General features: G+C 39.7%; 1 protein-coding gene across 7 annotated transcripts in view; it reads right to left on the bottom strand.

The window, feature by feature from the left end:
• The window catches only part of PCNX1 (pecanex 1), a 158,603-nt gene extending 140,771 nt beyond the window's left edge, over positions 1-17,832 (bottom strand). For 5 of the 7 annotated variants that reach the window (XM_055303723.1, XM_055303722.1, XM_055303720.1 and 2 more), the window contains exon 1: positions 17,643-17,832. In XM_055303723.1, the coding sequence (XP_055159698.1) occupies positions 17,643-17,795 (153 nt within the window). In that variant the 5' untranslated portion in view covers positions 17,796-17,832. The remainder of the gene's footprint in view (positions 1-17,642) is intronic. The other 2 variants (XM_055303725.1, XM_055303724.1) reach the window with 1 other exon arrangement.
• Positions 17,833-18,383: the final 551 nt, after the last annotated feature.

An 18,383-nucleotide genomic window follows, 5' to 3' on the forward strand; every position in this document is an offset into this window, starting at 1 on the left:
ACAGACACCCTCACATATTGCTTCCAAGCATGCTAAGTGAGTAATACAACCCCTCTGAAGGGCAATTTGGCATATCTTTCAAAATTTATCCTCTGAACAAGCAATCTCATTTCTAGGAATTTATTTTAATACTATACCTGGACACATCTGGGGATGACATTTGTACAAATTATTTATCCTGGTATGTTTGTGTTAGAAGTTGGCAAACAAATGTGTATCAGCAGGAGACAGTAAATTATATATCTATTCAATGGAAGTCTATCCAACTATTTAAAAAAAAACAACTGAACCCAACAAACAAGAATCCAGGACTAGACAGCTTCACTAGTGAATTCTACCAAACATTTAAAGAAGAATACCAGTCCTTCTCAAACTCTTCCAAAAAAGAGAAAAGGAAGAAACAGTTACAAATTCATTTTATGAGGCTAGCATTACCCTGATGCCAAAACCAGACAAGGACACCACAGGAAAATTACAGGCCTATATCCTAGATGGTTATAGATGCAAAAATCCCCAAGAAAATACTAACAAACCAAATTCAATAGTACATTAAAAGACTCCTACAACATGATCAAGTAAGATTTATTCCAGGGATACAAGGATGGCTTAATATCTGTAAATCAATGTGATAGATCACATTAACAAAATGAAGGATAAAAATCATATGATCAGCTCAATAGATGCAGAAAAAGCATTTGATAAAAGTTAACATCCATTTATAAAATTCTCAAGAAAGTGTATATAGAAGAAACATACCTCAACATAGCAAAGGCCCTATATAACAAGCACACAGTTAATATACTGAACAGTGAAAAGCTGAAAGCTTCTCCTCTTAAAATCAAAAACAAGGCAAGGATGCCTACTCTTCCCACTTTTATTCAACATAATATTGGAAGTCCTAGCCAGAGCAATTAGGTAAGAAAAAGAAGTAACTAAGAGGCATCCAAATTGCAAAGGAAGAAATAAAACTATTTGCAAATGACATATTATATTTAGAAAACTTCAAAGACTGTTTAAGCCAAAATACCAAAAAAAGCTATTAGAACAAATAAATGAATTCAACAAAGTTGAGGATTTAAAATCAGTATGCAAAAATTTGTTTCTTTTTTTAAAGATTTTTTTTTTGAAAGACACAGAGAGAAAGTGCACACACAAAGGGACAGAGGGAGAGAATCCTCAAGCAGACTCCCTGCTGAGCATGGAGCCCAACAGAGGGCTTGACCCCATAAATTGTGAGGTCATGACTGGAGTCAAAACCAAGAGTTGGGCACTCAACCAACTAAGCCACTCAGGAGCCCCTGTTGTTGCTATACAATAATAATAAACTATCAGAGAAATTAAGAGTACAATCCCATTTACAACTGCATCAAAAAGAATAAAATAACTACAAATAAATTTAACCAAAGAAGTAAAAGACCTGTACACCAAAAACTATTAAACACTGATTAAAGAAGCTGAATTTTTTTTTAAGAAGCTGAATTTGAACCACAAATAAATAGATATTTTATGCTCATGGGTTAAGACAATTAATATTGCTAAAATGTCTAGGGGCACCTAGGTGGTACACATACAGGTAGGTATAGGTAAGTGTCTATTGGTTTCAGGACAGGTACATGATTTCAAGGTCCCACGACAGCTCTGTGTTAGAGGTCTCTCTCTCCTCCCTCTGCCTCTGCCCCTCCTCCTCTCAAATAAATCTTTTTAAAAAATGATTGCTAAAATGTCCATACTACCCAAAGCAATTAGATTCAATGCAATCCCTATCAAAATTCCAATAGTCACTTTTCACAGAAATAGAAGAAACAATCCTAAAATTTGTATGGGACCACAAAAGAGCCAAAGCAATCTTGAAAAAGAAGAATAAAGCTGAAAGCATAATGCTCCCTGATTTCAAACTACATTACAAAGCTGAAGTAATTAAAACAGTATGGTATTGGTTTAAAAACAGATCAGTGGAACAGAATAAAGAACCCAGAAATACACATACACCTATATGGTCAATTAACTTACAATAAGGGATCCAAAATATACAATGAGAAAGGACAATCTCCTTAGTAAATAGTTTTGGGAAAACTGGACAATCACGTGCAAAAGAATAAAACTGGACCATTAGCTTAAACCACAGGAAAAGTAACTCAAAATAGATTAAAGACTTAGAAACCTAAGCCCTGAAACCCTAAAGCTGCTAGAAGAAAACACAGGAAGTAATAAGTTCCTTGACATTAGTCCTGGCAAGGTATTTTGGGGGGTTGACGCCTTTAAGCAAAAGCAACAGAAGCAAAATAAACAAGTGGAACTATACCAAACTAAAAAAGTTCTGCACAGCAAAGGAAACCATCAACAAAAACGAAAACAGGAGAAAATACTTGCAAATCCTATCTATGATAAGGGCCTAATATCTAAAATAGAGAACGCCTGGAACTGAATGGCAAAATATCAACCAGATTAAAAAAATGGGTGGAGGATCTGAATTCACATTTTTCCAAAGACATAAAAGATGGCCAACAGGTACAGGAAAAGGTGTTTAACATTACTACCAGGGAAATGCAAATAAAATCCACAATGAGATATCACCTCACACTTGTTAGAATGGCTATTATCAAAAAGACAGAAAATAACAAGTATTGACAAGGATGTAGAGAAAAGGGAACTTTTGTACAGTTGATGGGAATGCAAATTGGTACTATGGAAAATAGTACGGAGGTTCTTCATAAAGTAGAAAATAGAAATGACATATAATGCAGCAATTTTACTTCTGGATATTTATCCAAAGGAAACAAAACACTACCCTGAAGAAATATATGCAACCCTTCATTCGCTGCAGCATTATCTACAATGGCCAAGACACGGAAAAAATCTAAAGGTCCATCAATGGATGAACGGATAAAGAAATGGATAACGAAACAACTGAATGTTATTGAACCATAAAAGAGAAGGAAATCTTGCTATATGCCATAACATGGATTAATCTTGAGGGCAGTATGCTAAGTGAATTAAGTTAAACGGGGGGGGGGGGACCCCACATGATCTCCTGTATACATAAAATCTAAAAACAAAACTGAAACAACTGAGCTCATGGATACAGAGAACAGACTGGTGATTACCAGATTTGGGGGGGGGGGGTTGTAAAAGACAAAATGGGTGGAGGTCAAAAGGCAAAAACTTCCAGCTGTAAAATAAATAAGTCATGGGGATATAATGTACAGTTAGTAATACTTTGTTGTATATTTGGAAGTTGCTAAGAGAATACATCTTAAAAGATTTCATCATAAAAAATTTATTAACTATGCATGGTGACAGATGTTAACTAGACTTATTGTGAGCATTTCAAAATATATACAAATACCAAATTATGTTATACACCTGAAAATAACATAATCCTACAGGTCAAGTATATCTCAAAAAAAAAAAAAACTGAAGAAGCATTTTTGGTATTGATGCACATATCGTAAAATAAGTTTAAGTAATTTTAAGATATAGCAAATGTTGGGGGAACAATATATAGAATACTGTAGGTGGGGGAATTTGAATCTGTAGGTTGTGGTGAAATTCAGAGTGGTTTCTTATGGGAGGTAGTGCAGGTGGAGAACTGGGAAGATGGTGGGCAGATATAAAAGGGCAACTTTTTACTACCCTTACAGTAGTGTGTGTGTGTGTGTGTGTGTGTTAATCTAACCATGCAAATTTATTCCCAAATTTAAAAAATTAAATGAAAACATGTTGTTATTGTTGTTTACAGACTTTTAATAGGGAAGGTCTTCAAAAGCATGAAGAAAACTAGTAAATGTGGCTACTAAAAATGTTAAATGTCTATTTTCAAAAAACCCAATCATAAAATTAAATGACAATGTGAGGAGAAAATTTAATATATGACCAAATACTGATTTTGATACACAAAAGGGTTCTCAAAAATCACTTAGGGGATGCCTGGATGGCTCAGCGGATGAGCATCTGCCTTCGGCTCAGGGCTTGCTTGATCCCAAGGTCCTGGGATGGGGATCAAGTCCCTGCATCAGGCTCCTCACAGGTGGCCTGCTTCTCTTCCCTATACCTATGTCTCTGCCTCTCTCTGTGTGTCTCTCATGAATAAATAAAATCTTTAAAAAACCACTTAGCATGACAACATGACTCACAGAAAAAGATAAAGGATACGGAAAGCAATTTTAAAAATATAATTGTCTACTAAGCATATGAAAAGATATTTGAACTTATTAAGGAAACAAATTTTAAAAAGATATCATTTTACACTATCACACTAAAATAAATCCTAATAACCAACATTGGTAAGAACAAAGGGAAACAAATCCTTTCATACTGGTAAAAATATAAATTGATACAGGGGTTTTTTTGAGGTGTAATTTGGCAACATCTAGGTGAATTTTAAATATGCATACTTTTTGACTTGGCAATTTCTTTTCTAGAATCATATGCTGCATACTCTCACAAGCAAGATTTTATATACACAAATATGCACCACAGCATTGTTTGTTCTTATTTTGATCTATACTTTTATTATGGACTGTATACACTCATATGGTTTCTACAGTCAGTATTATTTTCATGATAAACATCTAATAGAGGTTTTTTACCTGGAAAGTGAAATGATCAAGGAATATACTATACTGGGTAAAAAGCACTATGTAAGCACTGCTGTTATTGATACTATTAAAGTTTCCACTACAACCTGAATTAAAGTTATTCAGTAATATATTCACTGCTAAAAAATGTAGATGACCTACACCAACAACCTAACCAGGAAACAATAAGGTATTTTCACACATTCACAAAAAAAAAAAAAAAAAAAAAAAAAAAAACAATAAAACCTCTCAGGCTAGTGACTGTTAACTTGAAGTATCTATCAGAGTCACTTATGGGCTTTTTCTATTGGTACTTTTAGGAGTAGCAGTTTTTCAAAATATGCACATCCAGAATCTCTACAGGTACGGATTCGTTGGAATGAAGCAAACTAGAATCTTAGGCAACTAGAATCTTTAGATGGTGGGTTTGGGGTTCTTTTTTCAACCTAAAATCAAGAGTCAGTCTCAACTGACTGAGCTACCCAGGCTCCTCATAAATATGATTTTTAAAAAAGATTCATAATTGTTGAATCTAAGCATATGGATGATCATACGTTACTCTTTCAACTTTCTGGTTCATATGAAAATTCTTCATACTAAGAAATTGAAAAAATTACTTTAAACTTATTCTTCAATAGCACATACTGCATATTTTAATATTACTATGGCATAAAAGACTGAAAAAAGATTTTTTGATAATACGATATAATTTTTTTAGATCAACTAAATTTATTCTCACTTTTTGAAAATCTTTAAATTGAGGATTTCCTTACTAAAATGCCCCAAAAGCCCTCTTTACTCCATTGCAAAGTTCACTTGGATTCTGTCTTAAAGGTCTATGACGCTTGTGGAAAGGATGTGCAATGGTTCCTCTGTGACGTATGTTGTGGCATAAATAAGATAGTGCAAATGATAATCGGTTTTTTTGGGTTCTTCTTAACTCTTTTTATATCTTTTCCTTTAATCATTCCAGATACTTATTCAGAGACAGTAATATTATGGGCATAAATGATATTGTGAGAAGTTAAAAAAATAATTCACTGAAAAAGACTTAACATGTTGGACATATTACAATAAAATACTCCCTAGCAGAGCAAATCACTACACCTCAGAACATATTTTCTTTTAATAAATAATCTTTTCTCCAGAACAAAGATTCATTTCCCTGGTGGGAAGATTATGGAAAACTCTGCTCCAACTCAAATAACAAATCTCATAAAGGTCCCCCCACCACAAGGCCTACTACAGTGCCCAGCATACAGTAAATGTTTTGAATGTAGAATGATCCTTTGCATAAAGCCTTCTAGGAAATATCTGCATCCTCCTTCCAATTCCTGCACACTTATGTGTATGACACATAAGGGATTAGTCATATTCTACCCTGTAATATGGTTGTATATTTGTCTTATGGCGTCTAATTTATAAATTAGGAAGAACAGCATTATACAGGAAGTTAAGATACTGCTGTGCATTTTACTTGAATGATGTCTAAAGTAAGTCATTTTCACCATTAGGATTATTTCATTTCATACAATTTTTCATACGTGAAATATCTCAATTTTAAGACAGCATAACACCGGTTAATGGTCAATGCCGGATTCAAAAATCATTCAGAGTACACTCCTCTTGTGTCCATCTCAAATGTATCGATCCCAGACCTAAAACCTTTCACTAACTTTTCTTATACAATTTGGTAAGTTGTTATAAACTAAAATTCCTTTAAAAAAAAAATAGAATCCCAGCATGGTAAAGGAAAGCATTAAGAAAACCATATTAATGATGATGATACTAAATGCAATTCAGTATTCCGGATTAGATCCTAAAACAGAAAGGAGACTCTAGTGGGAAAACTAGTGAAAGACAAATAAAGTCAATACTTGGCTAACAGTACTGTACCAATGTTAATTTCTTCCTTTTAATAAATGCACCATGGTTATGTAACATTTTAGTATTAGAGGAAGCTGGGGGAAACTATACTGTTTTTGTAACTTTTCTGTAAATCTAAAATTATTTCAAAATATAAAATTTTAAAGATAACTTTAGTGGTTAAATCTGTTTAGTTTATGTCTAGACAACACTCAGGGAGTATAGGAAAAGGAAAACACCCAGATACATAATTCAAGCTTCTCAAATCTGTGACTAATCTTCCTGTCTATTCTCAGCACAGTTGGCACTCAGGGTTCTATTTGGTTTGTACAAAGCTCTACAGAATAGGACTTTTTTTCCCCCTAAAAACCTCAAAAGGAAATGGCTTGCCTTTCCCTAGGTTTTTTCTTTCTTATCATAACATAAAGCAACAGAGACTAGCACCAGCAGTGCAAGTTAAAAAAGAAACAACCCCTCAGGTTCTAATGCTAAAAGAAGAAAATTCTGAACCATTTTATAATCCTACCAAAGGAAGCATTCAACCAACTTTTTTAGGAAATAAGCAGAGCAATGAGATTCACTAGCTACTAATTTTACTAGGATCTGGTAAAATGCACCTATATATTAAAGAAGACAACAGTCGGAAAATATGTGCTGTAATCTGCCCTTTTCCACACTATTAGTCAATGTTATTCTTGTTGCTACTCCCAGGTGTCTCAGGTGTCCTAGCCCACAAAACAACTCTCTGTTCTCCCCAGCTATGCAGACACAGGAAAACTATTTGATTTACCTCAAATTAGATAACAGAGAGAAACAATTTCTTCTCAAAGACACATTTCTGCTTATTTATCAGTTGCCTGCCATGAAAATTACCTGAATATAGAATATAGAAAAAAAGATTAGATAGAAAGATGTTACATGATACACATTAGTGCCATAAATACCCTTAATTTGTACTAAGTTTGAGTTAAAAAGTACTTCCAGGGAGGGTAGTCCGGTGGCTCAGCGGTTTAGAGCCGCCTTCAGCCCAGGGTGTGATCCTGGAGACCCAGAATCAAGTCCCACATCAGGCTCCCTACATGGAGCCTGCTTCTCCCTCTGCCTGTGTCTCTGCCTCTCTCTCTCTCTCTCTCTCTCTCTCTCTCTCTCTCTCATAAATAAATAAATAAATAAAATCTTAAAAAAAAAAAAAAAACTACTTCCAGGGAAACTCTATCATCAAAAACAGAGTATTACTGAAATGGTTTTATTTACCGTTCCACTGAATAAGAAATTTACAACAATAACACCCCATTTGGGGAAGTGTTGAGAGGAGGTAGGAAGTACCCTCAACGCTGTTGATGAAAATTTAAATTAGTACAGCCTTTTGAGAGGGCAACTTGTTTTATTTTTTACCATTTTCTTCTTTTCAAAATACTCTCTCTTTCCTTGGCTTCTATAACCAGTTCTTCTCTTCATTTTCCTCTTGCCTTTCTTGTCTTCTTTGCTGATTCTTAGCAGCTGATTTTTAAGCGTGGAGTTCTGTCTGACCCATTTTCTTTTTAATGAATTACACTTTCTCCCCATCTTATCTACTTGTGGCTTGGAGTTATCCCCGGTAGGTGACAAGTGTACAAAGGTCATAACTTCTGAGTAAATTTTACTCCAAATTCTCAACAATCTGACATCATCTCAACTCAATCTTCACATATATTCTCAAAATTGCCCAGCAATCTTACCATCCCTTGCTAGTCAGTTCACTTCCCCACTCTCCAAAAATTAGGGCAGCATTTCACCTTCTGGAAATCCTTCTCAAATCCTGAATATCCTCCTCACCTCCCCCCACTCATTCTTGACAGAATACACTCTGTACTCCAAGGAGACTATCGAAATAAAAATTTAAAAAGACCTCCCTCAACTTTCACCACCAATTGTTCATCCCCTCTTCCACCAGCATTCCTCCTTTCTGAGGATGATGCCTTACTACCTGTGCTCTCTGGACCACAAACCTCTCTTGCCTTCTCAGGAACCTTGCATTATTATCCACCATTCTCCCATTCTTGTTCTCTCTCAATATAATGAAAGATTCTCTCATTGTAAACTGAATGATTATCAAACACAAATAGGCATATCCCTTTAGTCTATCAAGTCTACTTATAGGAATTTATACAAAAGACTAGTACAAAGATTTAACAGTGAGAATAATCACCCTAGTATTTTCTAAATAGCTGAAAATTACAACCTATAAAAATAACAGAAAATGATTAGATACACTGTAACACATCTATACTATGACCTACTACAGAGCTATTAAAACTGTTAACTTTTTTCCCCCACATGGAAACACTCACAATTTATAGTCAAGCAAAAATAGGCAGCTTCAAAAACAGTACAAATTTCAGGAGCCCATTTTTGTAAGAAAGAAACATAAACATATTTATAAGTTCCAAATAACACTCTAAAACGTTAAACAGACTGGGTGAACAGGATTACAAGTGGTTTTTATTTTCTTCTTTTTACTTCTCTATAATTTCAGATTTAGCACACACACACACAAAAAAAAAAAACACCCACAAATACATACACACACACACATATAATTGAACAAAGACTCTATTGCACTGACAGAAAAATCTAAATACTGAGCAAAGAGAAGTACAGTATTGAGGAGTACAAAAATTGAAATGAGAGGATAAAATATGCAATTATCATTAATTTAAATTAAAACGTTATTTGAGGAGAGAAAATGCTTTTGATAATTTTTTAATGCTTTTGATATTTAATAAACTTTTTGCATTTCTTTTGAGTTGTGATAAAACCTACCCTTGAATCATAAAAAAAATTAAACATAAAAATAAAAATTGACACCTGGGTGGCTCACCGGTTGAGCATGTCTGCTTCGGCTCAGGGTGTCATCCTGGAGCACCGGAATCGAGTCCTGCATCAGGCTCCCTGCATGGAGCCTGCTTCTCCCTCTGCCTATGTCTCTCCCTCTCTCAAAAAACCTACCCTGATGTTGGGGGGACAACTTTCACATAAAGCCAAGAAGTGAAATAAGGTCCTCATCTACAGGAGACTAGATAAAGATGAACAAACTTTAATATAGTCCTATAAAGGAATACTGCCCATCAGTTAAAAGGAACAAGTTATTGATATATACGATATGGATAGATCTCAAAAACATGCTGAAGAAAAAGGCTTACACAAAGAAAATGCCACATGACTCCACTTAAATGAAGTTCTAGAAAAAGATAAACTAATATATAATGAGGAAAGGGATCCCTGGGTGGCGCAGCGGTTTGGCGCCTGCCTTTGGCCCAGGGCGCGATCCTGGAGACCCGGGATCGAGTCCCACGTCGGGCTCCCGGTGCATGGAGCCCGCTTCTCCCTCTGCCTGTGTCTCTGCCTCTCTCTCTCTCTCTCTGTGACTATCACAAATAAAAAAAAAAAAATTATAATGAGGAAAAAAATCAGAATTAAGGGTGAGAGAGTTGACTGGGAAGGGCAAGTAGGAAGTTCTGGGATGACATTAATGTTCAACAACATGATGGGTTTGCACTACACAGGTGCATGCATTTATCAAAATTCAAAACTCATTAAATGGTTCCCTAGGACTTGTGCCTATTAGAATTCTAGGTGATGGTATGCATGCTGAAATGTCTAGGGGTGATCTCTATTTATGTCTGCAACTTACCCCACAAGCATCAATCCCCCCCCTATTAAAAAGGTCTTAATAGAAGCATAGACAGAGAATGCCATGTAACTTAAAAAACCATAGAAGCATTATGGTGGGCATAATACCCTCAACTTTTCTCTATGTCCGAAAATCCTCATAACAAAATGTTGGAAAAATTTAACTCTCCTAGTTTTTCAATTACCAAATGATTCAACAACTTGGGAGTAATCTCTCAAATGGCAGAAAACATTCCATCTTTCACTAGAAGACACTAGAAGATTTTTAGTAATCAGTTAACATTTTTGTAAGTTCACAAGCACTTCTACAAGTTGACAAATATGGCTGCTTTCTTGGAAACTTCATTTATATGCCATCTTTGCACAATGTATCCTTAATTTATTAAAGGTGACATCTTTATAATGTGACATCTTTATAATCTCTTTATAAGATAAGAGCTATATCTGTCATAGCCAATTACGGAAACAATTACATACACCTTGATACTAACTATTGAAAATAGTGGTATGAAAAGGCACAGGATATAGGTCAAAACAGCCAAATATTCATCAATTTTTTCCTCAAGGACTCAGAAAATAATAGCCATGTTTAATTGCTAATTTATAATACAATAACTTTCCTAACTAAAAACTTCTTAGAAAACATAAACTATGAAAATTCTTTTAGTCTTCTAATCATCATAACAAAATCTTGTTTATATTGATCTTTAAAATATTTTTAAATCTTTGCAAAGAAGAAAGAAAATGACATGAGGGCCTCAGAGAAATCCTTACTAATAAAGGGTATATCATTCTATAAATGATAAAGATCAGCTACAGAAAATATAATAAAATAACCTACAAGAAAAAATTGAATACTTCATAAATTTGATATGGGTAAGTTATTTTCTGAATATAATCTTTCCATAGATTTATATAGTACATATTACTATATATATGTATCGATGTTTATGAAGTAGCATATACAGAAAATCTATATATATATACTACACTTTAGTGATTTAAGGACTTTTCAAGAGTCATTCTCCATTTGATTTAATAATTCTATATTTAATTTTTGTCTTGCACAGACACTGAACCTACCCCCAAGTAAGATGTAACTCCACCATATAATACAGTCTACCATAGTAATTCCCTATCCCCAAATATTCTCTATCATTTACATTGAGAAGTCTAAGAAGGTTCACATATATTATAAAAAAAATTCCTTCAACAAATATTTATCAAAGCTTTTATCAGCCAAGCATGAGAACAGACACTGGACATACAATGCCAAATAAATCACATGATCCCAGCCCTCAGAGAACCTACAAAATATTGGTAGGGGAGGGGTATTAGAGACAGCAAATAAGTAAACAAACAAATATCTAAGTATGTGTTTATGATTAGAACTATGAAAGAAAGTTACAAGATGGGATTGGGGAAAAGAGAGAGAACCCACTTATGGTTATCAGGATAGACCTCTCTGAGGAGAGGATATTTAAGCCCAGCTCTAATGACCAAGCACTAGCCAGCTTTGCAAACAGCAGAGGGAAGAGTATCCCTTCAGAAGTCATGGCACATAAAAAGGCCCAGAAGGAAGAGAAGTTCAGTTGGTTGAAGTAACCAAAAGTCCAGTGATGTAACTATGGCACAAATTGAAGACAAAGGTAGAATTAGTTTCAGCGAGGCCTTAGTAAGAATGTTGGATTTCATTCTAAGTATAAAAGAAGATCATTGAAGGGTATTAAAAGGGGGGAAGGACTGGCAGCTCCGGTGGCGCAGCAGTTTAACGCCGCCTGCAGCCAGAGGTGTGATCCTGGAGACCCAGGATCAAGTCCCACGTCAGGCTCCCTGCATAGAGCCTGCTTCTCTCTCTGCCTCTCTCTCTCTCTCTCTCTGTCTATGAATAAATAAAATATTTTTTAAAAAGGGGGAAGGACACAAACAGATGGACACCTACTTTGTGGAGAAAGTTGTAAAGGGCAAGAATAGAAGCTAAAGTAGTAATACAGGCAAAAAAAAAAAACAGTGTGAACTAGGAAGTGAAAAGGTCTGAGATATTCTGACAGTAGAATTGGTAAGATCTGCTCATAAGGCAAGGGGGAGGGAGACAGTACAAGCAACTATATACAGGATGGTGCCATTAAGGTGACAAAGAGTAAAACAAATTTGGTCATGGTGGTATGGGGAAGGTTTAGCAGGGAATCAGGAACAATGTAGATATGGTATCTCTTTTTTTTTTTAATTTTTTTATTGGAGTTCAATTTGCCAACATATAGCATAATAGCCAGTGCTCATCCCGCCAAGTGCTCCCCTCAGTGCCCATCACCCAGTCACCGCAACCCCCCACCCACCTCCCTTTCCACCACCCCTTGTTTGTTTCCCAGAGTTAGATGTCTTTCAGACATGGTATCTCTGAGATGCTTGTGGGACAGCCAAGAGGATATGATGATTAGGCAGCTAGACTTAGGTTAGGGGATGGGATTTAGGGGCATATCAATCAAGTTCCTTAAACTGACCTGGATGTCTATAAAATACAAACAATAGAGCCACCATCCAGATATTCTGCATCAGAATGACCATGTGCACATGTACATTTTTAACAATTCAAGTGATTCTGACTTCAAATGGAGTCTGAGAACCACTTATGTAAATAGATTTTAATGTTAAATAGTTCATCACCTAGGGGAAAGAACTCTGAAAAAAGCAATAAGAAAATGGTTTGACTAATAAATTGACAGTTATCTAATCTACTCCAGTCATACTGCATTACAGAGGAAACACTGTTCTAATTAGCCATTCTTTCTAATGACATTTACTGAAGACCATTCTGAAGGTGAATAATTTTTAACTTCATAAATATATGCTTACAAAATATACACGAAATACTCACAAATGAGTAAATCAAGGTTCAGAAAGGTAGTCCTGCCCAAAGAACTTGTAATCAAGAAGAGCCAAAATTCACAAATCAAAAATAACACCAATTCCAATCTGCTTTCCACAACATAAATATACCACAAACCTCATGACTACAAAGCTTACCATCTGTCACATGTCATGTGCAAAAATGATTACAGTTGACCCTTGAACAACATGGGCTTGAAGTATACAGGTCCACTAATAGGCAGATTTTTCTTGATAATACAGCACAGAACGATAAATGTATTTATTCTCTCTTACGATTTTTTTAAGATTTATTTATTTATTTATGAGAGAGAGAGAGAGAGAGAGAGAGAGAGAGAGAGAGACGCAGAGACACACAGGAGGAGGGAGAAGCAGACTCCATGCTGGGATCCCTACATGGGACTCGATCCTGGGACTCCAGGATCGCGCCCTGGGCCAAAGGCAGGCGCCAAATCACTGAGCCACCCAGGGATCCCTACTCTCTCTTATGATTTTAACACTCTTTTCTCTAGCTCACTTGATGATAACACAGTATACAATACATATTTAAAATGTGTATTACTTGACTGTTTATGTACAGTCAACAGCAGCCTTGTTAGTAGCCAAGTTTGGGGGGGAGTCAAAAGTTGCAGGTGGAATTTTCAATTGAGTGAGGGTTGGTGCCCCTAACTGCCATGCTGTTCAAGGGTCAACTGTATAGCAAGAAAAAAATGGGGTGAGTGCCCTATGAGAAACAGAAGGGACAGTGAGAGTAAGAAGGAAAAAATTACTTCTTTTCACTACTCAAATGTTTTATATATGCAGAAACTATAAATTCTACCTTTCAAAGTATTCACAGAAGCTACTAATAGCAAAAGCATTTTATTCCTATAGAAAAAGTGCTGAGACTCTACCTAACATACTACCTCTTCACAGACCGTGTGTCTTTAATTTAAGAACAAACACTACCTATACAGTGGCTACCGGCAATTTCTCTGCCGAAGGTCACAAAACAAGTCATACGTGCGGCTGACCTCAGGTGTCCTCAGTAAAATGAAAACACAGCATTTGGGATAAAAAAACTTATATACTTCATAGTCACTATCCTTGACAGTTATTATGGGAAGAACATACAAGTAATAATCTATATGGGCACCTGGGTGGCTCAGCGGTTGAGCATCTACCTTCAACTCATGTCGTGATCCCAGGATCCAGGATCAAGTCCCACATCGGGCTCCTTGTAGGGAGCCTGCTTCTCCCTCTGCCTATGTCTCTGCCTCTCACAATCTGTATCTCTCATGAATAAATAAATGAAATCTTCTAAAAAATAATAATAATAATCTATAACTGTCAGAGATTTTATTTTTACATGGAATGTTGGATTTTGCCTCAAGTGTATGCTTCCAACTCTCTGCCTCAATAGTGTACTAGAAGTAGTAATGTTTCTGAAAATGTTGACAAATCGGGGGCGCCTGGGTGGCTTAGTTGGTTAAGCATCTGCCTTCAGCTCAGGTCATGATCCTGGCGTCCTGGGATCAAGTCCCATGTCCAGCTCCCTGCTCAGCAAGAAGTCTGCTTCTCCCTCTGCCACTCCTCGCCCCTGCTCGTGCTCTCTTAGACGAATAAAATCTTTAAAAAATAAAATAAATGAAAATGTTGACAGATCATCTTTGCTGACTGCCGCTAGACTAGAATCAGTCCTGACTATAAATTCAGGGTCACTCTGTACTTACCTTTTCATAACAGTTCTAATGCTTATAAATTGTTCCTTACCCCCAAGCTACAGTGGCAAAGTTTTGCCTTTGAAGGCAAAACCTGTGTCTTACACATTTCCAATCAGTCAGTATCTGAGTAGTTACTATGTGCCTGGAACTGATCTAGGTCTTTGCGACAACAGAGCAGTGAACCAAATAAAGTCTCTGCCCTCCTCAGAGCTAATACTCCAATGAGATACAGATACTAATATATATATATATATATACACACACACACACACACACACAATTATAGTGATAAGGGATTTAAAAAAAAGGAGTGAAGAAGAGCTAGAAAATATTGTAGGAGCTGGAGGGTTGCTATGTTACATAGGGTTATCAGGGAGAGCCTCATATAAAACTAAAATCTGAGTAAATGGAGCAAGTCACATAGATACCTGGGGGGGGGGTTTGCTGGGGGGAGGGGGCAGCAAGTGCCAAAGCCCTGAGGCAGAAACATTAGCTACTATGTGGGAAAGATTCTAAGAAGGCAAGGAAGGGGGCATAATAGACACACATGGGAGGGGAGGCTCTGAAGCAGAAGAGTGCCGTGATCTGACTTGTTTTAATTTTTTTTAATATTTATTTATTTATGATAGAGAGAGAGAGAGAGAGAGAGAGAGAGAGAGAGGCAGAGACACAGGCAGAGGGAGAAGCAGGCTCCACACTGGGAGCCTGACGCGGGATCCGATCCCGGGACTCCAGGATCGCACCCTGGGCCAAAGGCAGGCACCGAACCGCTGAGCCACCCAGGGATCCCCGATCTGACTTGTTTTAAAGAATCACTCAAACTTTGCTAAGAGAAATAGAGAATAAAGAATAAAAGAAGTGAATCTCATTAAAATCCTGCAATAATCCAAGGAAGCCATAATGGTGGGTTCAAACAAATGAGTGAGAATGATTAGCTAGGTTTTGAAAAGAGAAACCACAAGATTTGATGAACTGGATGTGAAAGGAGAGGAAGATGAATCAAGGAGATATTTTAAAGGATTAGGAAGAGCAGACTTGGCATTAACTGAGACAAGAAAAGTCAGAGAAGCAATTTTCCTAGAATCTAGCAAATTGTCCAGTACATAGTAGACCCTCAAATATTTGTGAATTAAATTTAACTGAATCAACTCCCAAAATGAAACAGTAAACTAGATGTATTGCTTTCTATTTGCTCTAATTTCCCTTAGTAATGTATGCTAATTACACAAGGACTTAGCCAGTAACACAGTTCACGTGCTTGCAAGGAAACCTTACACCACCACACAGCAAGTAATCCTGACATATCAAGTACTAGTTTCACTTTTAAATTTACAATCCTCCTGGATATAAGAGAAATCTGCTATGAAAGCTCTGGGACAGCCTGAGGATTCTTACACCCGAAGTAATTAACCTGTTCCTTAATGATGTCATGTTCCTGGAAGGTAGAGCAGTGCAAATCGAACCACCTAAGCCAGAACTAATTGAAAACTTTAACACTTCATGATAAATTTTCAGAATGGGACAAGACTGAACAAGTCCCCTTAAAAAAAAAAAAAAAAAAAGTCATCAGTCATCAGCATTTTTTTAAATGTCTTTTTTTTTTTTACCTCCAGCAAGAAGTCCCTTCCAAACAAGTTTAATGAAAAACTAAAATCTGCTTGAGAATGTGAAATTTCGCACATCTTCCCCCAAGCTGGCACTTTTCCTGCCAATCGGTGAAAACGAGCCGCACACGGGAAAGCACTGGGCATCCTCACGTTGGCACTTCTTAGGCGTACTCCCAGACTTCCTGATCCAGCCCCCTTACTATATAGCTCCATGATGAACAAGAACCACCAAGTTAACAGAAACAAATTAGAAGGAATTCTCCTAAAATAAAAAAAGTGATCATCCTTTCCTCCCTTGCGGTTACTTAAAAAACTTAATCGAAGCTTAAAAAAATAAAAAAAAAAATTAACCGACGTCTAAGTATCCTCTTTCTTCCACATCCCCGAATGCCCTACCCTAACCTAATGTGTCAAAAAAAAAAAAATATATGCGTACAACTTCCACTGAAAATACAGCGTAAAAACGTAGATCATTCGGAGAAGCGGATCGTGCTGGATTCAGCAACAGGCAGGACTTCCTTTTTTCCTATCAGTACACGGCCTTGAACCAATCCAAACAAATCTGAAATGCCAGCCAGATTCCCCGTATCACCACCCCCCCCGGCCCCCCAAGCTGGCCTGCAAACACAGCAGCCGCTGCCCGCACAGCACAACAGAAAAGAACCAGTGAGAAGAAAAACAAAAAACAAAAAAAACAAAAAAACAAGAAAACAAACCCCCGTGCGTTTTCGAGGCAGGAGGGTTAGGAGGCAGGATTCGCACCCCGCCCCGCCCCCGCCCCCGCCCCGCCAGTCCTCCCGAGGCCGAGCGGAGCACGCACGCCCCCCGGGCTCCGGGGCCCCGCACGCGGCGGAGGGCAGGCGAGGGGCGGGGGGGACGGGGAGGGCGGGGGGGGGGCAGGGCTGCCCGGGCGCCGCCGGGGACCGGGCGCAGGATGAGCGCGGCGGGCCTCGGGAGCGAGTGCGCGGCGCCTGCCACAACCTGGAGGGCAGGGAGCCGCCGCTGGGCTCTGCTCCCCGCTCCCGGGCCGGACGGGCTGGAGGGGCTGCGGGTTCAAGACCCCCCCACCCCGGCACCACCACCACCCCGTAAAAGGGTGGGGCCCGCGGGGGCGCCAGGTAGGTGGGGGCTGCTGCGGGCCGTCACCCTCACGAGGGGAGCGGGTGGGCGGTGGGCCCCGCGGGGGGGGGGGAGGGGGACGGGGGAGGGGGAGGGAGCGAGGGCGCGTGCGCGACCCCGGCCCGGACCCCGCAGGCTCGAGCGGCCGCCGGACTCCGGAGCCCCGCGCGCGGGCGCTTCCCGGCCCGCGCCCTCCCCGCCCCCACACTCACCATGTAGAGGGTGAAGGGCAGGCCGAGCAGAAAGAGCCACAGGTAGAGGTGCAGCGCGTTGACGAAGGTGGCCTGGTGCGGGTCGTAGTACCAGCCCCCGCTGAGCGCGGCCCACACCCCCTGCCGGAGGATCTGCAGCGTCTGCGACCCCATCCCCACCCGCCGCCGCCGCCGCCGCCGCCGCGCCCGCCGCCGTCCCCGTCCCCGCCCCGGCCCCAGCTCGGCCTCGCGGAGCGGGAGCCCGCAGCTGCCCCGTCTATCCCCCTCCGGAGCTCCGGCGGTCGCTAGGGCTGCTGCAGGAGGAGGAGGAGGAGGAGGAGGAGGAGGAGGAGGAGGAGACCGAGGAGGCGGCGAGCGGCGGGGCGGAGGACAGCGGAGGAGAGGAGGAGACCAGCCTCCACAGCGCCGCCGCCATCTTGTCTCCTAACACCCGGCGCCGAAGCCGGGGCCCCGCGGCCCGCCGCCGCCGCCGCCGCCGCGACCCCCGCCGGACACCAGCCCGGGGCCCGGTGGACAGGGAAGCCCGGCGCCCGCGACCGAGCCGGAGCAGGCCGCGCCCCCTCCAGCGAGGCCCTCCTCTCAGCCCCTCCCCTCCCCTCCCCCCCCGCGGGTGCGCGCAGCGCCTCGGCCCCCGCGAGCGCCTCCTGCCGGCGCCCTGGAGAAGCGCGCGCGGACCGCACGGGGCGGCGGGAGGGGGGAGGGGGGAGGGGGAGGGGGCGGGGACGCTCCTTTCTGAGCCGC

Source organism: Nyctereutes procyonoides, unplaced genomic scaffold, assembly GCF_905146905.1.
Source record: "Nyctereutes procyonoides isolate TBG_1078 unplaced genomic scaffold, NYPRO_anot_genome, whole genome shotgun sequence".
In the NCBI taxonomy this organism is placed as follows: domain Eukaryota; kingdom Metazoa; phylum Chordata; class Mammalia; order Carnivora; family Canidae; genus Nyctereutes; species Nyctereutes procyonoides.